At 46.7% G+C, this 22,029-nt stretch overlaps 1 protein-coding gene across 22 annotated transcripts in view; it reads right to left on the bottom strand.

The window, feature by feature from the left end:
• The window catches only part of Atp8a (ATPase phospholipid transporting 8A1), a 126,648-nt gene that overhangs the window by 51,943 nt on the left and 52,676 nt on the right, over nucleotides 1-22,029 (bottom strand). For 8 of the 22 annotated variants that reach the window (XM_077703096.1, XM_077703097.1, XM_077703100.1 and 5 more), the window contains one exon: nucleotides 2,635-2,695. The exons of 8 other annotated variants lie outside the window; for them this stretch is intronic. In XM_077703096.1, the coding sequence (XP_077559222.1) occupies nucleotides 2,635-2,695 (61 nt within the window). Of the gene's footprint in view, nucleotides 1-2,634; nucleotides 2,696-2,827; nucleotides 2,884-4,280; nucleotides 4,742-22,029 lie in introns of those variants that run through there. 6 more of the 22 variants (XM_077703115.1, XM_077703116.1, XM_077703117.1 and 3 more) reach the window with 4 other exon arrangements.

The following is a 22,029-nucleotide window of genomic DNA, read 5'->3' as shown; positions in this document are numbered from 1 at the left end:
CAGCCATACAAGAAACACGAGAATGAAAAAAGGTAAACCTGGAATTTCTCCAACCCCCCAGTAAGTGTAGAAAACATCAGCCCAAGAAAACATCCCCATTTGTGTACAACAGAAATATGCGTCAAGTTTATTAGCCCACTTTGTGCCAAAGAAAAACTCTCTCAAAGGGCCATCTTGACCAGCAGCAGCAGCTGTGCGTGACGCGAGCGACTCATCTTCCACGGAACTCATGTTCGCACACAGCTGCTTCCAGGCACGTTATATGACGCAAAAAGGGCCCGCTCCAAACGCACAATAGGCGTTCCAGCGCTATGTGCGTGGCATGCTGCGTAAATCTTGCCACCGACAGCTGACAGAACCAAGGTTTGTTTGAACAAACTGCAATCTAAGAAATACCAATACAGCTCGCCCCCTGCACTCCAGTCTATAACCGGAGGTATACGCAGACCTAACATTTTTTGGTTCCATATGCCTCCATCCCCTTTTTACTGCAAAAACCCACAAAAAGCCCCATTTATGCACAGCTGCAGAAACGTTTTTTTTTTTTCGAAGGACATGAAGCCGATTAGGTGGTGTTTCTAAATGCGATGGACTTGAAACGCGATGGATTTGAAACACCCATGGATTGTCATAACCTCCCTCAATGATCATACCTCCTTGAACACAAGAAGAAAGAAACCAACAGACCACAGCGCTGTGGTCTGTGTCCGTGTCGAGTTTACACTACTTCAAGACGCTCGAGAACCACTGCCAACCGGCCCAATTGTCAATCCTTCAACAGAACACACCTTCATCACCTTCCTTATCTAGCTGCTTGTCAGTCTCATTTCCAAGTTACGTGCATAAGCGCTTTTGAAGCTAGACATCAGTCAATATCTCTAACGGAACTGAGTTTGGAGTTGAGCTAAATCAAAAGAGCAGCTCTGCACTAGGAAAATTTATAATTCCCCTTTTTTTTTAATTTAGCTTATGTTCCCAAAATTACAGCAATACAGTAGCCGACCGTTTTTTCGTACTCCAGAAATTCGAACTTGCTGGACATTTCAGACTTTCCCGAGGAACCACTATTGTCCCATAGGGGTGATGACTCACGGATTTTTTGGACTGCTCTTTTATTCGGACTATTTTTCGTTCCCCTCCAGGTTCAAAAAATCCGTCGGCTACTGTACATACGAGATCGCTATGCGGTGGGTTCAAACACTTCAAGGTTTGAAATCTAGGCTAGATGTAAACTACATTCAGCAGCAATGTCCCATAAACCAGGAACTACCATTAATGCTCCATCATCCTGCCTATCTTTCTTTATCGATCTTATCTTTATCAATTCGTCAAGGTGTGCCGCAGTCACTCAAAAACTAAGAAAATAATCGACCGCAATTTAAATGTAACATTCACACGGGTAAAAAATATCAAAATTCCACAGCAAACCACGGGAACAGTAACAGTTAACATTTCAGCATTTCATGCGACTACCAGATTTCCTGAATCAAAATGAAAATGCTTTAGCAGTGCATCAGTAAACATGCAATATTAGCAACTGTACAGCAGACTGAATATTATTTTTCCTTTCTTTCTGAACTCCTTTTCAAAACTTAAAGGTATTTTTTTCTCTCAAATTACAAAATAAAAGCACTCACTGGTTTCATTATCCAAAAGATGTCATGTTTTTGCAAACTACACTTGTATAAGGCAGTAGCAAAAGCAGCGATGTTTTAAGAAAGCATATTAATTCAATGCGGTGCAACAAGTGAGCGTATGGACAAGAAGACATACCATAAGAGGACAAATGGTTTGATTCCATTATCTAAAAGTTGTCATGTTTTTGCAAAATATACTTGTATGAAGCAGTAGCAAAAGCTGTGGTGTTTTGAGACAGCGCATTAATTCAGGGTGGTGCAACAAGTAAGCGTATGGAGAAGAAGACATACCATAAAAGGACATATAGTTCAGCAAAACACGCAAAGCTTCACATCAAGCCAAGAGCAGGTGCAGCTGAACTGGGCAGCCAAATATTTTAGTGCAACCTACTTGACACTTGCTGAGCTACCAGGTGCAGTGAACAGACGACGTACAGTGCAATGCTAAAATAATACTACGCTGTGCCTAAAGGACGTGATACAGCTGTATCAAAGTGAGTTCCCAAGGTGCATCAGCCTGAACTACTACGACTGGCGCTGGAACAATGATTGGGAACAATACATCTTCGGCGTGCAAGACTCCACTACCCAAAAGTGACTAAGTGTTAAACGTTAAGTGCACGCCACCATTCAAAGGCTAATTGAAGAATGTGTACCTTTCCGTTAAGAGGTCAGTGCTCTCCAGACAAACGGGCAGGGTTGCTAAAATACTTGTAAAGTGATCTGGTCAAACAAAGTTTGTGGGGCTGCTAGCAACAAATAGGCTAACATTTGCGCACACTGTACGATGCCATCATTTGTGCCACGTGCAGTGGGTAGGCTCATTAAGAGAGAGAGGAGGCTTCTGAGGGAACTGCACAGTTCAGGAACGAGTAACGAGCGACGACAGGCAGAACGGCGTACAGGGACGGAATGGAGGAGGCAGACGAGGGGTTGCAGGCGACAACAGCAGCAGCAGCAGCAGCAACAGCAGCAGCCCACAGTGAGGAAGTCTTACCAGCAGAATTGGAGGCAAAGCCTAGCATCGGTACATGCTCGGGGGCTTGCATGTTGGACGGCTTTGTTTGTTTTGTTTAACACACACAGACAAACACCGGGAGAGACAAGAAGAGATTGGTCAGTCAGAGGACAGCACTGCCGAACCAATGCATCGCTTCCGTACGAATGTGTACGAAGCAGAGCTCACTCACACGTGGCATGGTTAAACAGACTTCCGGGTACAAGGACACGGCACACAGCGACGCACACAGATCGAAACAGCAACTGAGCCTAGAGAGCTGCAGGTGGAACGGATGGTTGGTCTGGCGATAAGTGGCGGGTAAGCTATCTGCCTATCGCTGAACTTTTATCTTACGAGTGTCCTGCTTACGTTCACAAGAGATGCTGGCACTTATCAATCAAGAGTGATGTACAGGAAGGGAGATTTATCAGCAGTCCGATTCCTTCGTTGGACATCTGTCAACTTCGATCGGAATAAGTGCTGGCACAAGCACAAAGAGGCACGCTATTAAGATAATCTTACACTTTCAGGGAAAAAAATGGATGCGGACTAAATTATTCACAGCAGTAAGAGTCAAACACTGCAGTCTGAACAAGTGCTGCCAATGCTTGAATTCTTACGTAACACAAATGGCAGCACATTTTTATTACATGCGCTACTTTTTGGAAAAACATGGCTTACAGTTGGGCACTGTGTTTACACCAGAGCATTTATTATTTTCTTGCTAATGCAACGAAATGGGCAAAATGTGCAGCAAAAAAAAGAAAAGCGTGCAGTTTGCATTCGCGCAAAATAAGCCACAGAACAGGAACAAGCCGCTTTTTTGCAAACAAATGTCACGCATTAACGGTTGGGACGGAGGCCAACTATTTGCTTTAGTTGTTTGCGTAAGCTGAAGTGCTTATTGAGTCTACATTTGATCTTACTACGAAGGCCAGTCATTGACCCCCCCCCCCCCCCCCCCCTTTTCTTCGTCAAGAGTGGTGATGGGTATCAACGGGCAAAGAACCATATGGACTCGCCGAGACCCCTCCCCCATTTCTTTCCAATGTTGAATTTGAGCGGTTCAGCTCAATGATGAGGTTGAACATGATGCTTATAGGTTGAATGTAAGATGTTCGTGCAGTATGTGCTGCTTAATACGACCACAGAAGGCGTGAAATGCGAAATGTAAGTGTGGATGGGCGAATGTCAATAAATGTGTAGTGCGCGATAATAATGTGAACAAGGAAATGTAACTGTTGACAGCAGTGCGTTAAAGGTCCGGTATGACTATCTACCCTGCTCTGCTGGGTATTCGGATCATGATGAACGGAACAGAGCACATTTTTTCTTGCTTTCATAAACAAAAGGAAATGCTTTAGGTCTGCTTTCTAATGTTTCCCAACTAAAACTTGACGGGCATGCACCGGACCGCGGCGAAATCGATAAGTATCGCGGTCACATCTTGAACTGTAGGGGAACGAACTGCAGCGCTGTTGATTAAACGAAAAATGGCTCCGATTTTACAACGCTGGGCGTATTTTTAGGCGTTTGAAGCCCTCCCGCTGAAGGGGTCAGCCAACAGCAACTTAACGCAGCGCGCAAGAAAGCAGGCGAAAGCACTACGGGGGGAAGTTGCGTTCATCCAAAAGGCCGCCTACCTTGTGCGCGACCCAAGTCGTCGTAAGCTGGACGCATTGCCGAATCCCGCAAGCCCGATCACCCTTTGCTCCCCGTGAGCGCCGGAGCGTGCGAGCCGTCCACAAGATACGCCGCAGCAGCGGCTGCTTTCAGCGAAACCGGACGCGCATATGGATTTGCTGCTGCACGTAACACATCGAAGCAGCGACAACCATCTTCGATCGCGGCTGCTGCTCCCAGACGCACGAGCGGTCGTCGATGTCGTTTCGGTTCGAGCTCTGCTCGCACTCCGCTTGATTTACGATCGCGTCCCAATAAACACAGTCTTTGGGCCACAGCAGGAAATCCGCCGCGCGGTTACGGGATAACTGGGAGCGCGATAACCTCCGCCGGCTCCCTCGCGGGGAAAAATAAAGTTCAAAACACTCGGCCGCACTGCTAATGCCGGCAACAGGCGACGACAGGCGCTTGCGTTCGAGGATGCGCCCGTGTGTTTCTTCGCTCGCAAGATGCCACGCCGAGAGTAGCTGCGAGGAATTGACGCGAGCGCCGCCTGGTTTAGCGAAGTTCGTTGCCGTGGCTACGGCGTTGCTTGGGTTGCGCTGCGGCAAAACCGAACTGTGCCGCGAATGTAGGATGGGAGCGGGACGTGTGTGGAAATCTCGATTTCGGTGAAGGCCGGTCAACAAGAGAAAAAGGACGAGTTTTTTCATGAAATGCGGCGGAATGGATGCAAAAGTGTGCTGATTCTTTTTACCCGCTTTGTTTAGTTGATTCGCTAAACTAAATTTTATTAGGGTTCCCGATTACTAAATAATGTATTTAGAGGCAAAAAAAAACAGGAATGCCCCCTCCCACCCCTCCCCCCGCACGACAGAAGTACAACAGGGTAACTGCCAATTAAACGGCAAAGAAAAAGTAAATATATTGACAATCCACAGGGACATGAGTCACAGTAATTTTTGAGGGGAGTAAATTAAACAATAAAATGGGTATCTACCACAGCGTCCCAAAGCTGGAAATGGCCTTAATTATTGGTAACACTAATAACAATAGAATACACGTAGTCTTCATTCCTGATGGCATGCTATTTGTTTTCCTTGATATAGGGTCCTCTTGCCGGTGCCGAACCTTATTAATCTTGATGATTGTTATAATATTACTATTCCAGTTTCATAAACAGCCAATAACAATTGAGATCTAAAATTGAGACGTTTGTTATTTTAATTATTATGTTTTCTAAAACCTTGTAGTTATAAAACTAAACTTTGTTATTAATTCCCAGGTACAGCACTCGAAATCGTATTTGATTACGTATGTTTCCGGCCTCTCTGGATCGTCACCGCCTGCTTCATTAACTATTAGCAATTGACAAGAACTGATGGCCCATGCATTCCCCTCACCAATTTTCAGATGAGAAACGCCATCTTGCGTAAAGATCTCAATGAATCTGTTTTTCAGCGCTGCATTTCCAGCCACGGCAAGGGCAACCCTGGAGTTCCCTTACATGGCTCCCGCAGGGAGTTATATAAAGGAACTCTATAGTTCCCTGTCAGCAGCACCAACGCTCATCCAATAAACATTATTTCTCTCTAGGGGAGCCCCACATGGAGTGGGGAACAGTGGAGCGTGTGCCACAGGCAGAGCAATTGGGGGAAGGGTAAAGGGACGGGTGGATGTGGTGAAGTACCGCTCGGCAAGGGAGAGTGTGAGTCTGGAGGAGTCGCCATGTGCGTTCCTGTTCGTGGGTGAGCTGGGAATGGGTAGGGACCCTTTCCCTCTAATTTCCTCCGACGAGCAGTGGGAGGGGGCGCTGGGTAGCTCTGACCTAGGGACACAACTCTCCCTCATGGACAGGGCTACGCTAGTCGCCGCCAGGCTGTAGCCTGCGGCCACCCCGACCCCTTTAACCTACTGCAAATAATAATTCTCTCTCTCTCTCTCTCTCTCTCTCTCTCTCTCTCTCTCTCTCTCTCTCTCTCTCTCTCTCTCTCTTATTTCTCTCCACTCCCTGTCACACCTATGACGCAGAGAATTGAACAGAGAGCGTTTGCTCTCTCTGCTGCTTTTTATTTCGCGGTGCTGATTCTTATATTCGCACGAAAGTATTATTGCGCTACACATGTAGCAAAGAAAACGACACTACATCCGCAGCGTCTTAATAATTAAACGCAAATAATAATAATAATAATAATATACACTCCGACTTCCTTGTATTCAGCAAGAATAGGCAGAGCAATAAAGAATAGTAAATTTGCTTCCGCCTTCCGTTTATCGACATTAAGATTTAAAACGACAATTTTGAAATGCAAATGCAAAAATTTAAATTTAAAATTGAATCAATTTATCATCGGCTGAGAGACGTTTTCGAAGCACCCATCTCCTGGTACTTTTATTTGTACTCAGGTCGAGTACAGCTGCAGGCGTACAGGGCCACAAAAGACAGAACTGCCTATACTAATGAGTCTTGCGTATACCCGTAGCCCTGCGAGACTATGACAACTGCTTTTATGTCTGAAAACAGCCCGATTTTATTTAAAAAATGAGGGAACCGCACACTAACGCGTAAGCCTTGAAGGTAGCGAAGCCGTACGCAACATTCACGACCATCACGACGGTTTAAGTCCACGATTATGGCCGATTTGCTTCTTCGCTACCGCAGTGACCTGGACTCCATCATTGTTGCTATAAGTCTGAGCTCCCTTCATTAAAAAAAAAAAAAAAGTGATAATCATTGGACATCACCTTGGAGGGGCGCACGCTATGACGTGTCTTTCTCGTCCCGAGCAAGTGGTGCCCCGATTACGGCGAACGCTGTTTTTTTATTATTATTATTTTGGCCAATCTTGGCCAATCTCCTAAGTAGGTATGCTGGCTTGACAAACGCGTGGTGGGGAGGCTGGGCAGCCGCCCCGAGGCACGTGCTCACGTGCCCCCGTTATTTTCTTGCTATTTCTAACTGCAGCGGACACGAAAAATAACGGTTTAACATCTTCGCTGTTAAAACACAGTTCACGATTTTTGAAATTTTCTTTTCTGACGGGATTCAACCAACAACAACTGACTGAAGGGCGTTTAAATACTCTCACAATATCTCTTAGGCCCGTAAAATCCCCGTGTTGGTTTTTGCTGTCTAAAAGGGACGCATGCAAACATGTAAGAGCGATTTCAGGATTTCTGGCTGCAGGGACGAAGCCAGGGTATCTCCTCCCGAAATTTATGCATGCATAAAAATGGCATATGTGGAGTTTTTTTTTTCTTTTTAGAAATGAGTCAGATCCACCTAAACAAAATTTGAGAAAAAAAAAAACGAAAGATTGTTACAGGACATAAATGCAACGCTGCCAAAGCTATTATATGACATGCTTTACATGTCAGCTAGGGGAAGCTTACGGCCACAAGTAATTAGAAATTAGGCGGCGGATGTAACCACGTACTATTAGGATGACAATTTTGGATTCTCGTATTGAATCGAAACATCCCATTTGATGTGGCATTCTTATGAAAACTTTATTGAAATTGACTTTCCCGAATGGTACGATGGAGTTTTGGCGGGAAAGCCAACCAACACTTGCTACAGGGCTTGAAGAACACAAGAACTATACATGAAAGGCAGGTGAATCTTCTTGGCAGCATAAGCAGCTATCTTCGAATTCTATCCGCAGGATTATTTTCCTAGGCACGCTAGCTGAAGACACTCACGAAGTTAGCAAGCTCTTCATTGCCTTACCATTAATTTCCAAAACCTTCACAAGAGGGCTGGTCATTTATTATTCACCTTTACCGACATAAAAGGGGGGAGGGGGAACGGTCAGGGTTTGTAGGCGGCGGTTATTGGGCAAAGCCACTAAGGGGCTCCGGCTGTCGGCGTCTCATGTCGTCGTCGTAACAGTCGTCTTATGTTGTGACGGTAATAAAACACTGGGACACTCGTTTGCCTCGCGCGGGTATGCTTCGTAACGCGTACTAAACAAACACCGGGGAGTCGTTTACGCCTTGCGCGAGAGAGCTTCGTGCTTCACAGACGAGATACTCCTACAGCAAAGCTGTATACCTCTAACCCCCAACGGTTTCATCTCCGTGGGCAAAAACGCCAAGGCGCCAAGAATACCCTTATATGCTTCGCTCCTCCCAAGGTATCACGTTAGTGGAGATGGCCCAGGATTTTTTTTTTTTTAGTTAAGTAATGAAATGGTAAATATGCGAGTGAAAAAGAACTCAGATTTACACCGTAGGGGCGAGGGAGGCGTGTTGAAACGATTTATTCACATCTCTAAGTTTGATTTCCTGCAGTTATTCCGCTCACTTTGTCGCCGACGTCTGGGGACAGATCTTTCGCCGATCTCCTAATTTCCGTCCGAATCCACGATAAGCGAGCTCCGACAAGCAAAACACTTGCGAAAACACCCACGAAACAGTCCGAACCGTCACGCCAAAAGCAGACTCCTATTAGGTAAATGGATTTGCCTCATTTTGATCCGACACACGATAATTTGGCTCATTTTCGATACGAAGTATGACCTGCGTACACGTTTGCCGGGCCTCATCCAACCTATTCCGTTGCAACCGCTTTTCTAGGAGAAAGTTGCCGAGTTTTTCTTGTCACTACAGTTGTATCTGACTTAGTTGCGGTTTGTGAATTTGACCCATTTCGACAAACAAACAAACAAAAAAAACTCCTCATATGTTGTTCGGGCATCCAGCGCAGTCTCTCTCTTTTTCTGTTTATATATATTTTAGGGGCGAAGCCCCTAGAGGCTGGGGCTGTTGACGTCTCCTACCGTCGTCGTCGTCGTCATCGTAATATTCGTTGGTATCATGTAGTCACAGTACTAAAACACCGGGAAACGCGTTTTTCGCCTCGCACTAGAACGCAGCGAGTACTAAAAAAACACCGGGACACTCGTTTACGCCTCGCGCTGGATCGCTTCGTAACGCGTACTAAAGAAACACCGGGACACTCGTTTACGCCACGCGCTAGAGAGCTTCGTGCTTCAAATAAGAAACTTTTACAGCAAAGTATACCTCTGCACCTAAGGCTCGCCTAAATAAAGTTTACTCCTCGCCTTCCTCCTGTATACCTCTACGCCCAACAGTTTCATCTCCGTGGGCAAAAACGCCAAGGCGCCAAGAATACCCATATATACTCTATGCTTCGCTCCTCCCAAGGTATCACGTTAGTAGAGATGGCCCGAGATTTTTTTTGTTATTTTTTTCCCCAGTGGCCTATATAACGCCACCCGAAATATATTTCTGACTACGCTGTACCGTGTTGTCACAAAGCCCACGATATCTCTTAGCAAAGTTGTCGCAGTGGTTTCTGCCCGTTCAGAGGTTCGTTCCTCTTAGAAAAGTGTGCTTAGAAAATGTTTATAAAATTCACTTTAACGAGGTTAATTGGATAACATATGACTTAACCATATTTTCTTAGTTTCCACATGACCCGTTATGTTATCAAATTGGTTTCTGCGTCTAAGATGTGCTCATTGAAAATCGTTTTTTTATGGCTTCTGGAAATTTAACTCACAAATAAATCAAATAACATCTGGCCCACGGGTATTTTCGAAGCTTTCAGGCCTTAAAATCATCGCATTGCTTTTGCGTCTAAATGTTCTTCATAAAAATTCGTTTCGCTATTACTGATGTGAAATGAATAGCACGTAGCTCTAAAGTGTTTCACAACTCGCATTATCTCTTAGGCAGGTTATCGCATTGATTTTTCGTTTAAAAAGTGTGCGTAAGATGCCTGAAAACAAATTTCCAAATTTTCGAAATTTCGCCTTTGACAAGCCAATAACATCTGGTTTAAACATGTTCACACAAATCCCCAAATAATCCTTTGGCCCGCAAACTAATGAAACTCGCTCGTATCTCCAAAAATTACTTCCACGATGTCTGCAAGTCCCTTTGAGGATTCTTAGAAATTGAAATGCTGATGAAAACTAAAACATAATTCAAAATTCGGATCAACTTCCCCGCTCACGAGGTTTATAGGACCACTGCGCAGCTCATACCTTTGGGTAAAGACTTAAAATTAGAGAGCTTATTTCTTCGTAAAGTAGAGGCTATAAAACGGAGTCAGGCTTTTTCTCTCTGTGTGTATGTGAATTACCTAATGTCTCATAAGCCCACCGTCTCCAAATTGGTTGCTTGCACCGAAATATAACGCACACAAATGCCTCAAAAGCAAGATTTTTCGTAACGTGATTTGAGTCCAACTTACTGGGGACTGACTTAGCCAGGCTTGCACCCGCTGCCTTCGAATGAGCTCAGAGAGGCCAGTCTGTTAACACCATGCAAAACGAACGTGCTCTGTATACGTGGTGACCAGCGCACTGCACCAATTTCGCACATGCGTTTTTAACGTGACCTCCTTTGCTATACTCCGACTACCGCGTGCAGTGCCATGCATGTCGTCGACCCTACGACCGTGATCTCAATGCAAGGCATGCCGACTTGCCCTAAGCGGTAAAATTAATCCGCCACACCGGCGAGTATCGAAACTGACACTCGTTTGAGTTGCATTTATGTTGGCGCGAAAAAAAATGTCGGGCAAAGGGTTAAACGAATATCTTTGAGAAACGGGAACGATTTATGCTTGCAAAAGAATTGCTTGGCAATTTCCGGTGTGTTATTGTTTTTTTACATGAGCTTGTACATATGCTTCTACCTTGTTTATTTTTTTAGTACGGCAAAATGCTAGTTTAATAAAATACAGTAAACCTTCCATTGTTGACTGCCACTTTATTGGAATGAGTGCAAATCGTCTTCGCTTTCAACGAATTATCGCTTATACCGAAGGCTGTTTTCCGTCCTCAAGGCGTCGTCACAAAGAGGGTTACTGTGTATAGAATACCAGCACGATACTGAACTGGATTGTTTCACGCGCAATGACATCCAAAATAAATCAGGGGACTTCGCTGCGTGTTAAGTCGAACGCTCGCTCACCAGTTGCCACCGTAGAAAATCAGAACTGGCGGACCCTCAAGCCAGTCTGCAACTTGGATCCCTTCTCACGTGGGTTAGCTGCTACTTATTGTTTTATGCAGGGTGACGCAAGGAGAAGCAGAAATATTGTCACAGACCTCAAACACCGCGTTTCCTTCCCACCATTTCCCCAGAATTTGAATGAATTTACCATCGTAGTTAGCCCAGGAGTCCACCCAGTAGAATACGTCGGTTGAAATTTTATCCATGCTAAGTGTGCTGCACACCGCATTTTCCTTCCGTCGCGACTGACGAAAAGGACCGGCAATTTTTAAGACCGGGGAACAAAGACTCGGCACGAGCTGACATTTGAACTTTATTAGCGCAGCAACACGCGGTGTCTCATGCATTGTTGCGCTCCTTCGTTTTGTTCTTATTTTCTTGCTGGTCACGACCGCGATGCGCGTACTTTCGATGCCAACGCGTCTGTAAACTTAACGCCACACATAGAATTTGTTGCCGCTCGAGCCGTGCCACTATGAATGAGGAGAGAGAGAGAGACAAAATGGTAGCGGGCTCAGCTAAACTGGCGAGGTTGAGCAGTTTCGCGTGGCTCCTGGAGAGCCGTGCTGCGCATTCGCGAGGAGCAGTGACGTCACACGGCGCACAGAACGTTGCTCGCTGCCCGGCGTCTCTCACACACCCCACGCGCCCAGCGTCTTCGCTGACCTCCGTTACGCACGTGGCCTCCCTGTCCACTTGATGATCATGCGAGGGGTGGCCGGGTGTGCAACCGATGGCTCGTGCGTCGCAGCAACACCGGCTTGCGCCTGTGGAACCAGCTTAGCTCTGGGGCGATTGGTGACGCTGCGCCGAAGCCGCTTGATAAATATACATGTGTCACATAATGCTCATACCGTGTGCGTGTCATTGAAGCACCAGTAGGCATGATAATCAAGCTAATCCTAGACAACCAGGCAAGCTAAGAATAACCAGCTCAACCTTAGCTCACGCTACGTATATCCTGGCATAGCCGAGCTAAGCCACTGCAATTTTTTATTGCCCCAAGGGCTAATTCAGGGAAGGGGTGGTGACCGAGGGAGGACGGTCCCCACGGCGGCGTATTCGGGTTTCGTCGATGAATCGCCCATGAAAGGGAGAAAAGGAGGAGTGCGAGAGGGAAAGGCAAAGGGGCGCATGGCTCTTCTACCACTGCGCTACGCTCCCCGGTGTCCTTGCTCGACTCGAAGCGCACAAATCACAAAGAAAGAAAGAAAGAAAGAAAGAAAGAAAGAAAGAAAGAAAGAAATCCGCGCGCTGGGCGTCTTCGGCTGCAAGCACGTTCCCCCGAAGATGGAATAATAATACAGTTCAACCTGGATGCAACGAACCTCTATGTAAAAAATTCCTGAATTTAACGAAGTTTTTTCAATTCCCCATTGCCAGCTCCATTGAAGCCCATGTGTTTGCGACCTCGATGTAACCAAGGCGTTGCGACGGCTAACCTTGATGTAACGAATTCGCTGCGCTGATGAGTCATCGTTTTTTGCACTTTTTCTGAAAAATCAGCTGGATAAATGTACTAATTTAGCGAATTTAGCCCGCAACTAAAACTACTGTGTGTTTTCACGTGTGAGTGCGTGCTGGTTAGGGGCGAGGCCTTTTTGACGTCGTCTAGTCGCGCGACACCTTGAAAAACAGCGTAAAAAAACTCGGACGGAGAGAGGGCAAACAGACACGAGCGCTCCGTCCCTCTCCGTCTGAGTTTTTCCGCGCTGTTTTTCAAGGTGTCATGTATAACCAACTAGCCCAAAGTCAAGCTTTAGTCGCGCGACTCAACTGCTATCTGTGGTTTCGGTTCGTCGGTGATCAGTTCTGCTGCCTGAAAACGAAGAGTTATGTATTTTCAAGAGAAGGCTCGCAATTTCAAATTCCGTCTCCGCCCGGTACAGTACCCCAGCTAGCACCCCCTCAACAATTTTGAGTGCCGAAAAGAGCATCGCGTTCGCGAAAAAGCGCCCTTAGTCCTTGAAACGCGTTAATGCTTCAGAAAGTGTCAAAAGGCGAAAGTGATACTTAAGTTACGTTTGTGAATATGGGGGTAGGCGACCTTGCTTCTTTGGAGTGGAATGCCGTGTAGTGACTACGCTAGTGGGAAAACAGCAGGCGCAAATCACGCGGTTTTTTACTGTCAACTGTCAAATACAGTCAGACCCGTTTATAGCGAACTGCAATATGCACCGCGATTAGTTCGATATATACAATAGTTCGATATAGCCGAACCCGCCTATAACGAGCCTATTGTTACGAGTTCACATTGCGCGAAAGCACCCCCCCCCCCTTCCCAACTCCATCATCCCCGCATGCAGAAACGAACATAGTAAAGTAGCCATTAACCATACTCAAAATAATCCATTTATTGCAATTAATAAAGATACTTTCTGCCTTAACTGCCTACTTTGCAAAAAAAGCGGTAATTTTTGTTTTCACTTTCGTTTTGGCGGCTACCACTAGAATAGCATTCTCTACACGAAACATTGTTTGCAGCAGTTCGAGTCCGCGTTCTCCAAAATCGAATAAGCATTGGCGGAGCACATCGACGGCCGAAAGCGCTTCATTATAAGCATCGGACGGCTTTCACTCGCGACATCATCGGCAACGTTGGCGAGCTCTTTCCACAGTTCACCGATGCTGCTGTCTTGGTCCGGACTCGCTGACTGGGAGGGTTCCGTCGTAAGTCCAACGCGTCGTAAATAGTCACAGCCGTCACGTCGCTCCGTTGAAGGCGCAATGTCCTAGTCGTGGCTCTTGCTCCGTGGTCGCGGCCAATCCACAACTCAATCACCGCTCCGTAACCATGCATTTCGGCGGCCATTCTAGGCGCACAGAGTTCGATATATCGGATGTGAACTTCGTTATAAGGAATGTGTTTCCCATGTATTTCTGTAACTGAATTATTTTTGTTCGATATATAGCATATTTCGCTCTATCCGGGTTCGTTATAGCCGGGTTTGAATGTAAATCCTTTAAGGGTGAGTACACCGTCACTGACGTCTAGCATTACGGTTTAGTTTCTGCTTCATTCACGGGAGACTCAACTCGAAACGTGCATGTAACGAAATTTTTTTTTAACTACGTTATATCATGATGTTTAACTGTAACAATAAAAAAATAACAGCGGGAGACAGGTTGTTGAAGCTTGAGCATTTCTGGGTTCCGGAATTTCCACGATTTCTTCACGCCGTCGGCCGTACCATTTTCCTCCCCTTTTCGATAGATACACGTAGGACGTCCGTTTTACAGCCGGACGTAGGAGTCGCGCGCTTGACGTCCGGCCCACGTAATTTATCTGTGAAAAATTGAACTTCCGTTCGATTTGGTGGTGCGACGGACGTCCAAGCAACACATGTGCAAGATGACAATGTTTGTCACTGAGCGATTAGCCCCCAGTTAGCTTCAAGAGCATATGGCTTGTTGTTCCGTTGGCTGTCGGTCAACCGTTTCCTCGGCACCTCTTCTCGGCGGGGGGGGAGGGGGAGGTTCGGCTTCGACGATTGTGAATGTTCTGTTTTGGGCGACATAACCGTGGCGGTTTTGGGGTGCAGATACTTTTACTACTACTACTACTACTACTACTACTACTACTACTACTACTACTACTACTACTACTAATACTACTACTACTACTACTACTACTACTACTGATAATAATAATAATAATAATAATAATAATAATAATAATAATAATAATAATAATAATAATAATAATAATAATAATAATAATAATAATAACTTAATCTTTATTGCACAGGAGGTGAGTGGAAAGGGGTAATAAGTAAGAGAAAGAGGAACCGTCCTGGCTGGCGTGCTAGGCGTGGCAGATAGGGGAAAACCCGCACGCAGTGCGCCTGCCAGCCATTCAACCAGGAAGTGGGGACAAAGAAAGAGCGGTTAGCTATAGGCATCACAGGCTTCTTGCAATGGCTCTGCATAGCGCCCTAGACGCCTCACGGTCCGTGGGGAGGGGTGATCGCTCACTTAGAGGAGCAGAGAGAAAAGTCCCGCACTGCTGCTGGAATGAGAGAGTTCTGGTGGTGGACAGTCCTCGCATACATGGCTTCAGGATGGCCGGTTCGCTTGTTAACAGGAATAGCGGATGACTTTTTAATTGCGCGAACTCTGCTCGAAGCTGTCTGTTCTCCGCCATAAACTGCTCTAATGTGGCTCGTACGCTAGTTCAGCAGGGGTGTTGTCGGGGGTGTTTGTGACGGGAGTGCGAATGTATGTGCCCCTGAATCGCTTTTGTTGGAGGCCTTAGCTGCCCAGCTCAGCTGCGAGGCGCCGGCTGGGTCCTGGTGCTGCTCGGGCCTCTGTTGGGTCGCTTGGCCCTTGTCAGAGCCTCGTTTCTTCGAGTGGGAGCGAAATTGCCGTTGCGCCTGAGCTGCTTTGTCATCCCGTCCTGGCACTGTGTTTGAAGGTGTCTCGCCACGGGACAGTTTTGGGAAGGAGGCGGAGCGGTCGTGTTGCAGCCTTGTGGGCACCCGCGTCGCAGCTTCGCTCGCGTTTTCTTCGCCACTGGCGTTGTTTTAGAATAAACTCAGTACGGCAACGTTTCTTGCCCTGTTTGTTCCCGATGGGGTAGTCTTGCCACATAAGGCGCACTTGACTACGCACTCATGCTCGTCCATGGGATTCGCAAGTTTGCAGGAACTGCAATAGGCTTGATCGCGCCAGGGACAGACGCTCATTCGACGGCCAAGCCTCCCGCAGGACCAGCAGACTTAGCGCTTCTTTTTGTGAATACAGCAGCGATATTTTGCTCCCCGGTAGTACACAAAATAGGAAACTCTGTGTCAGGAAAAAGCAAAATCATGCACCCCTCCGCCAAATGACGACTATGGTTGACCGCGAAGCTTTCTCGTGACGGATTCTGTCGTTTAAGTTTTCCAAACGGTTCGACCTTGTCGAAACGCAGCAATCGGATAGACGCCGGCTTCATAATGCGAGGTACCCAGGTTCGATTCCGGCCACCAGATGAGTTTATTTTTTTCTTTCACCTCAGCGTTTTCGTGCACAGACGCCATCAATGAGAACAGTAAAGCTTCGCTTTAATAATGGCAGTTTTGGTGCGGCCCATGCGCCGAGCATACAGTGCGGCAGGGTTTCCGGAGTAGACGACGCTCTTGACGACGTCCTCCGCCGAGTCATATGCGGGGATGTTGTGAATTACTCCTTTGACCGAATCGTCGGATGTCGTGACGTAAGCCCGAGTAGAACACGAGGCTTCGCCTATTTTGAGTTTCCTCATGCGAACGCATAAGGCTCGGCTCTAGCGAGGAGTGGGGTACTCACCATGAGGGTGTTCTGCTCGTGATTAGTCCGGAGAAAATCCTCAGTGGCTGTTTCCGGCTCCAAACTGGCAGCTAGCAAGATGCTGTCTCCCAGCGTGGCGTCACTAACTCGTGCCCCGTTCAAGCCATCCCGTCGACACGTAGATGACGACTTTGATGTCGTCTCTAGGTAGTATGGGACACCGAGGGCGTCGGGATGTGGTGGGGTGGACTTCTCTTCGATATCTGCGTGGTAGTTTGCGCTGTGGTGCGGTTCCTTGCGGGTATGGAATTAGCTGGTGCGGTGTTAATTTGTTGCAGGTGCTGTAGGTCTCGGCCATGTGGCTCCGGTGACATTGAAGCCACCCGATAGAGTCCTCACACTCTTCAGCGGTGACGGCTTCGCCGTCCACTGTAGTCACCATCCACGAAGCTCCGTCGACTATTTGTTGCGACGTAGAAGGAGTGCTAGCTGCAACCACGCTTGCAGCCGCCGTGCGTACCCGCGCAGCCGCCCGTTGTTGTGCCATAGCACGTGCGGCCTGGCCGCCGCCTCGCCGAGCTTTAGCGAAGCGGCGGTGCAAATCCATTCTTTCAATGGTGCTGTAAAGGCTTCAAAAGGTCCAACTTGGGGCCGCTTGGCCTCCCAGGTGCATAAACCCACCAGGAAGGTCATAGATGATCTGACAGTCGATGTTTCTTGCTCGCTTGCTATTGAAAAGCACGAAGTCGATGTGGAGGTATAGACAACTCCACTCTGGAGCGGCACATGAGCCTCTGCGAACATCCGAATACTCGCATAGTCAGCCGATCATGTGGACACCCGTTGTGCTGTTGCGAAGGACGCGTGTTTCCAGACGCGGTAAGTGTACACACCACAGCCAAGAGGATTTGAGGTTTTGATTTGAGGTTTTGAGGTTTTGATGGATTTGAGGTTTTTCTGAAGAGAGAGAGAGAGAGAGAGAGAGAGAGAGAGAGAGAGAGAGAGAGAGAGAGAGAGAGAGAGAGAGAGAGAGAGAGAGTTTATTGAGAGCATCTATGGTGTTTTTGTAGGAGTCCATGAATCCTTGAGTTGTCTTAGCATCGGCGCCCAGGAGCTGGTCCGAGAGACGGGGGATGGACAGCAGTGTCTCCCACTGCTGTCCAGCCACCGTGGTAGGTGCTTGATTTTTCCATGACTCTATGACAATATGTCTGAAGGTACCTGGCTGTTGAAACCGTATTTACTCAAATCTAGGCCGAAGCCAGAAATCCAGAAGGTCACAAAATACAAAAAAAAAAAACAAAATTACCTAGAATTTAATCCGAATGAAAAAAGGCGTTGGGCCGAGATATTCAATCGCTGTCTACCCCAAATAGCTCCTCGGCAAAATGAAATGGCGTAACTCGCCAGCACATCGCTTTTTTTATGAAAAGTTTGATAGGAGGAATAAATTATTGGATGTGCTTTCGTTCCCTCTCTCTCTCTCTCTCTCTCTCTGAAGATTGAGATGAGCCGTTTTTGAAACACAAACCAACTTTGGTAGACCGTTTTGTCGCAGAGAGCTAGCAGTGATTAATCGAACCTGAAGTCATCCATAGCCCCATTTTTTCCCTCCTCTCTCTTTCTTCCGGCTGGCTACACGGCTAGATTACTTCCCTCCGGTCGATAAGCCACTTCCGAAAGAAAAATTGAGGACATATAAAACTCAGATCGTGTTTACGTTGGCCGGCAAGCGTGGTTTGAACGCTATTGGCCACGTGTTTGTTCCCGTTCTCTCCGCTTGCGATCTAACGGCTATTTGTTTAGACTGCTGAGTTATTTACAGAGGACACTGCTTCTCCAGTACAAGTACAGCTTAGGATGTCCTCGACTTCAGGAACCGCAGATAAATTTTTCCGGGGCGATAAACTCCGGAGTCCTAGAATAACCCTTCACCTCCTCTCTCTACGCCTCTTCTTCCCGGAGGCACTGGGACAAATCAACGTTGCGATGCTTATGCTTTATTAACACTTATAACGCCGCAAACCAAGGTTTATTGTTCGGAGAGGTGGTATTGCAATTCTCCGAAGTTTTGGTTGGAATGCGTAAGACAAGGAACACTATCGAGGCGACAACACCAGCGCTATACTAAACCTGAAGTTTACTGCGAAGTCATCCAACACACTAAACTGTCTTACACCCTTATTGGCAGAAAAAAGGTGTAAAAATCTTGTCCAATGGCGCACACCTATAAAAGGTGTTTTGACTAAAAAAGGGTGTAAGAATGAAAAACGGTGTTCGCGTGAACACCCTAAAAAGGACGTAAGATTGCTTAACACCCTAAAAAAAGGGTGTGGCAGCGAAGCTACGCGTGGCAATGTGGACCGGCCATGCGCGCAGCATGACGCACGGACACATTCAACATGCACAAGTCACACTTGGATTACAAATGAATTGAGCGAGAAAAACAACGGGATGCATGGGGACAGCGAGTACATACTTAAAAATACATCTGCTCTTCTTGCTTTTATAGTCAGAAGAGGAAAGTTTTCCGATAGAGTCCGTGGGCGTGTCGCAAAAATCAGATATTTTAGCCCTAACTTTGAAATTATGCATTTTAATGTGAGCATATGCAAGTGAGCATGCGGATTTGCAAAACTTTTTAACAGTGAGGTAGTTATTATGTTCAGTGTCATAGAATTTTATTAAATATCAAACGCCTAAAGCGCATCAATTCAACACCCACCAGAAATGGTGTTCATTATTTCAACACCTTTTTTTCCCAAAAGGGTGTAAAGCTACAAATGAGGGTGTTGGAAACTAAGAAAAAGGGTGTAAGAGACCTCCAATTTTGGATGTATTTTATACAAGTTTATACGGGTGGATGAAAAATTTCGACAGGCGGGGTTTGTTTTGTACCTCACGATGTTTAAAATAGTATGAATTGGCATAATAGGAGTTGCTTAAGCTTGAGCTAGGTTCGGTGGCGTTAGCAAAAAAAATCAAAGAAAAAGAACCCCACCTCCTGCAAAGGGTGCACCACCGCAGATAGGGTATTATAACAGCGAAGCTGGATTTTGAACCTGCTCGAGTGTGAGCACAAGGGGCGAATGCTCATGCGCACTTCTCACTAACAATCAAACCTGACTATAACTAACCCGGATAGAGCGAATTATGCTATATATCGAACAAAAATAAATAATTAAGTTACGGAAATACACGCGAAACATATTCCTTATAATGAAGTCCACATCTGATATATCGTAGACGGCGTGGCTAGAATGGCCGCCAAAATGCATGGTCTTGGAGCGGCTATTGAGATGTTGGTTGGCCGCGACCACTGAGCAAAGGCCGCGACTGAGACATTGCGCCTCGTATGGAGAGATGTGACGTGACGCCCGACACTTTCCGTAACTGTTTCCGACGCGCGGGACTCACGAAGGAACCCGCCCAGTCAGTGAGCGCGGACCAAGACGGTAGCTCGCCAACGTTCCCGATGCTGTGCCAAAAGGAGTGTCCTTCGAAGATTTCCTGAATGTCGACGGCAACGCTGCCGTCACTCTAAGCCCCTCGGACGCGGACACCGTCAGAAGCACCGTCGTAATGCTGATGAAAAGTACTTAGGGGGCAGAGGATGTCGTGAGTGAAAGCCGTCCGACGCTTAATGAAGTGCTTTCGGCAGTCGATGTCCTCCGCCAATATTTCTTCGATATTGAAGGACACGGACTCGAACTGGTGCAAACAATGTCTCGTCTAAAGAATGATGTGCTAGCTGACGCTGCCAAAGCGAAAGGGAAAACAAAAATCACTGTTTTTTTTTTGGAAGTAGGCAGTTAAGGCGAAAAGTAGCTTCATTATTTGCAATAAATCGATTGTTTTGTGTATGGTAATGACCAGGCGGGGGGGGGGGGGGGGTTCCCGCGTATTGAGAACTCGCAACAATAAACTCGTTATAAACTGGTTCGGCTATATCGAGCTATTGGATATATCGAACTAATCGTGGCGCATATTGCAGTTCGCCATAACCGGGTTTGACTGTATTATACCATTTTAAAGGTACTAGTCTTTTTGGGATACTAAAGCGCAAAGACATTGGTACAGCTTGCACTAGTCGTGCAAGGCAGGAGAAACAGCAAAGCTGGAAGTCGAGCTAGCATGTTTCCCCCTTGGATCCGCTGTCAGTGTAGGGGACACACTGAAACCCGCCGCGGTGGCTCAGTTGCTATAGGCGTTGCGCTGCTTAGCACGAGGCCGCGGGTTCGATTTCCTGCCGCGGCGCCCGCTTTTCTGGAACAGGCGAAAAGCAAAAACACCCGTGTGTACGAGATTTCGGCGCACGTTAAAGATCCCTAGGTGGTCAAAATTAATCCGGAGCCCTCCACTACGGCGCGCCTCATCGCCTGCGTTACGTCGGCGCGTTAAACTCTACAATCAATCAATCAATCAATCAATCAATCAATCAATCAATCAATCAATCAATCAATCAATCAATCAAGGGGGCACACTGGAACAGCCTTGTAAAATCCGGCTAAACTTGGCCTCACCCCTCAGCAAGAACATCGCAAAACCTAACAAAACTTACCAAAGCCTAGCAAAACGTAGCAAATCTTAGCAACACCGGAATTAGCTATGTTGACATCCAGCTCCGCTGTTTTTTTTATGCAACTGAACACCTGTGTCACACCCTTTCAACACCATACAGAAAGCCAAGCGTGTTACAGTCGGTTAACACCCTTTCGGCACACGAATATAGCCTTTTTAATTTTACAAGTTTACATTTATGTTTCCCGTACCAAAGCTGAACTTGGACCACGAGGCGCACCGTATGTGGAAAAGAGCGATAATTGCCGACGAACAATTTTTTTTGGCTTTTGAACATTTCTTACGAGGTGGGAGGAGTATGAGGGAATGTCTTGCACTTCACAGTGCAATCATGCATGCATACATGGCCGTAATCAATCAACAGCTGAATACCGTTTCCCCACCATATCAACACCCTACGAAAAACCAAGGGTTTTCAAGTTGTTCAACAGCCTTTTTTCTACACAAACAGGGTGCAGAGCTACGAAAAGGGTGTTGAGATTCAAGAAGAAGGGTGTACTGGCCTCCCAACACCCTTTTTCCGTTTATTCTAGACCCCTTTTGGCCAAAAAGGGTGTGAAAAAGTTCAGTGTGTGCGTCAAAGCATTCTGCCGCACGTCAGAGCGTGGCAGTATTACGACAAGGATCGGTAGGTAAACAAGGAAAGAGAGGAAGATCTTTTCTGCGTGTTTGTGCGGTCCCAGCTTTACGCAGAAGTGTAATATTCGGTATACGCTGTCGTGAAAAGGTATTCTAGCGATTGCGTGGTTCAAATGGCGACCTTCGGAAGTCTATTTAGGGTCGCTTCAACAAAGTAGTACTGAAACAAAATTTTCGTGTTACGTTTTTTTCACTGCTGTGGGTGCCTGCCAGCCCACTAATCACAGAATGGCACATTGGACAGTCGATCGCAGCGTAAACAATCATTTACGGCGTCGTTTATTCGCGTCAGTTTCGGTTTCGGCACGA

Source organism: Haemaphysalis longicornis, unplaced genomic scaffold (genome assembly GCF_048455015.1).
Source record: "Haemaphysalis longicornis isolate Haplotype H1 unplaced genomic scaffold, Haemaphysalis longicornis Haplotype H1 scaffold_3, whole genome shotgun sequence".
Taxonomy (NCBI): domain Eukaryota; kingdom Metazoa; phylum Arthropoda; class Arachnida; order Ixodida; family Ixodidae; genus Haemaphysalis; species Haemaphysalis longicornis.
This window is presented reverse-complemented; position numbering and strand designations above follow the sequence as displayed.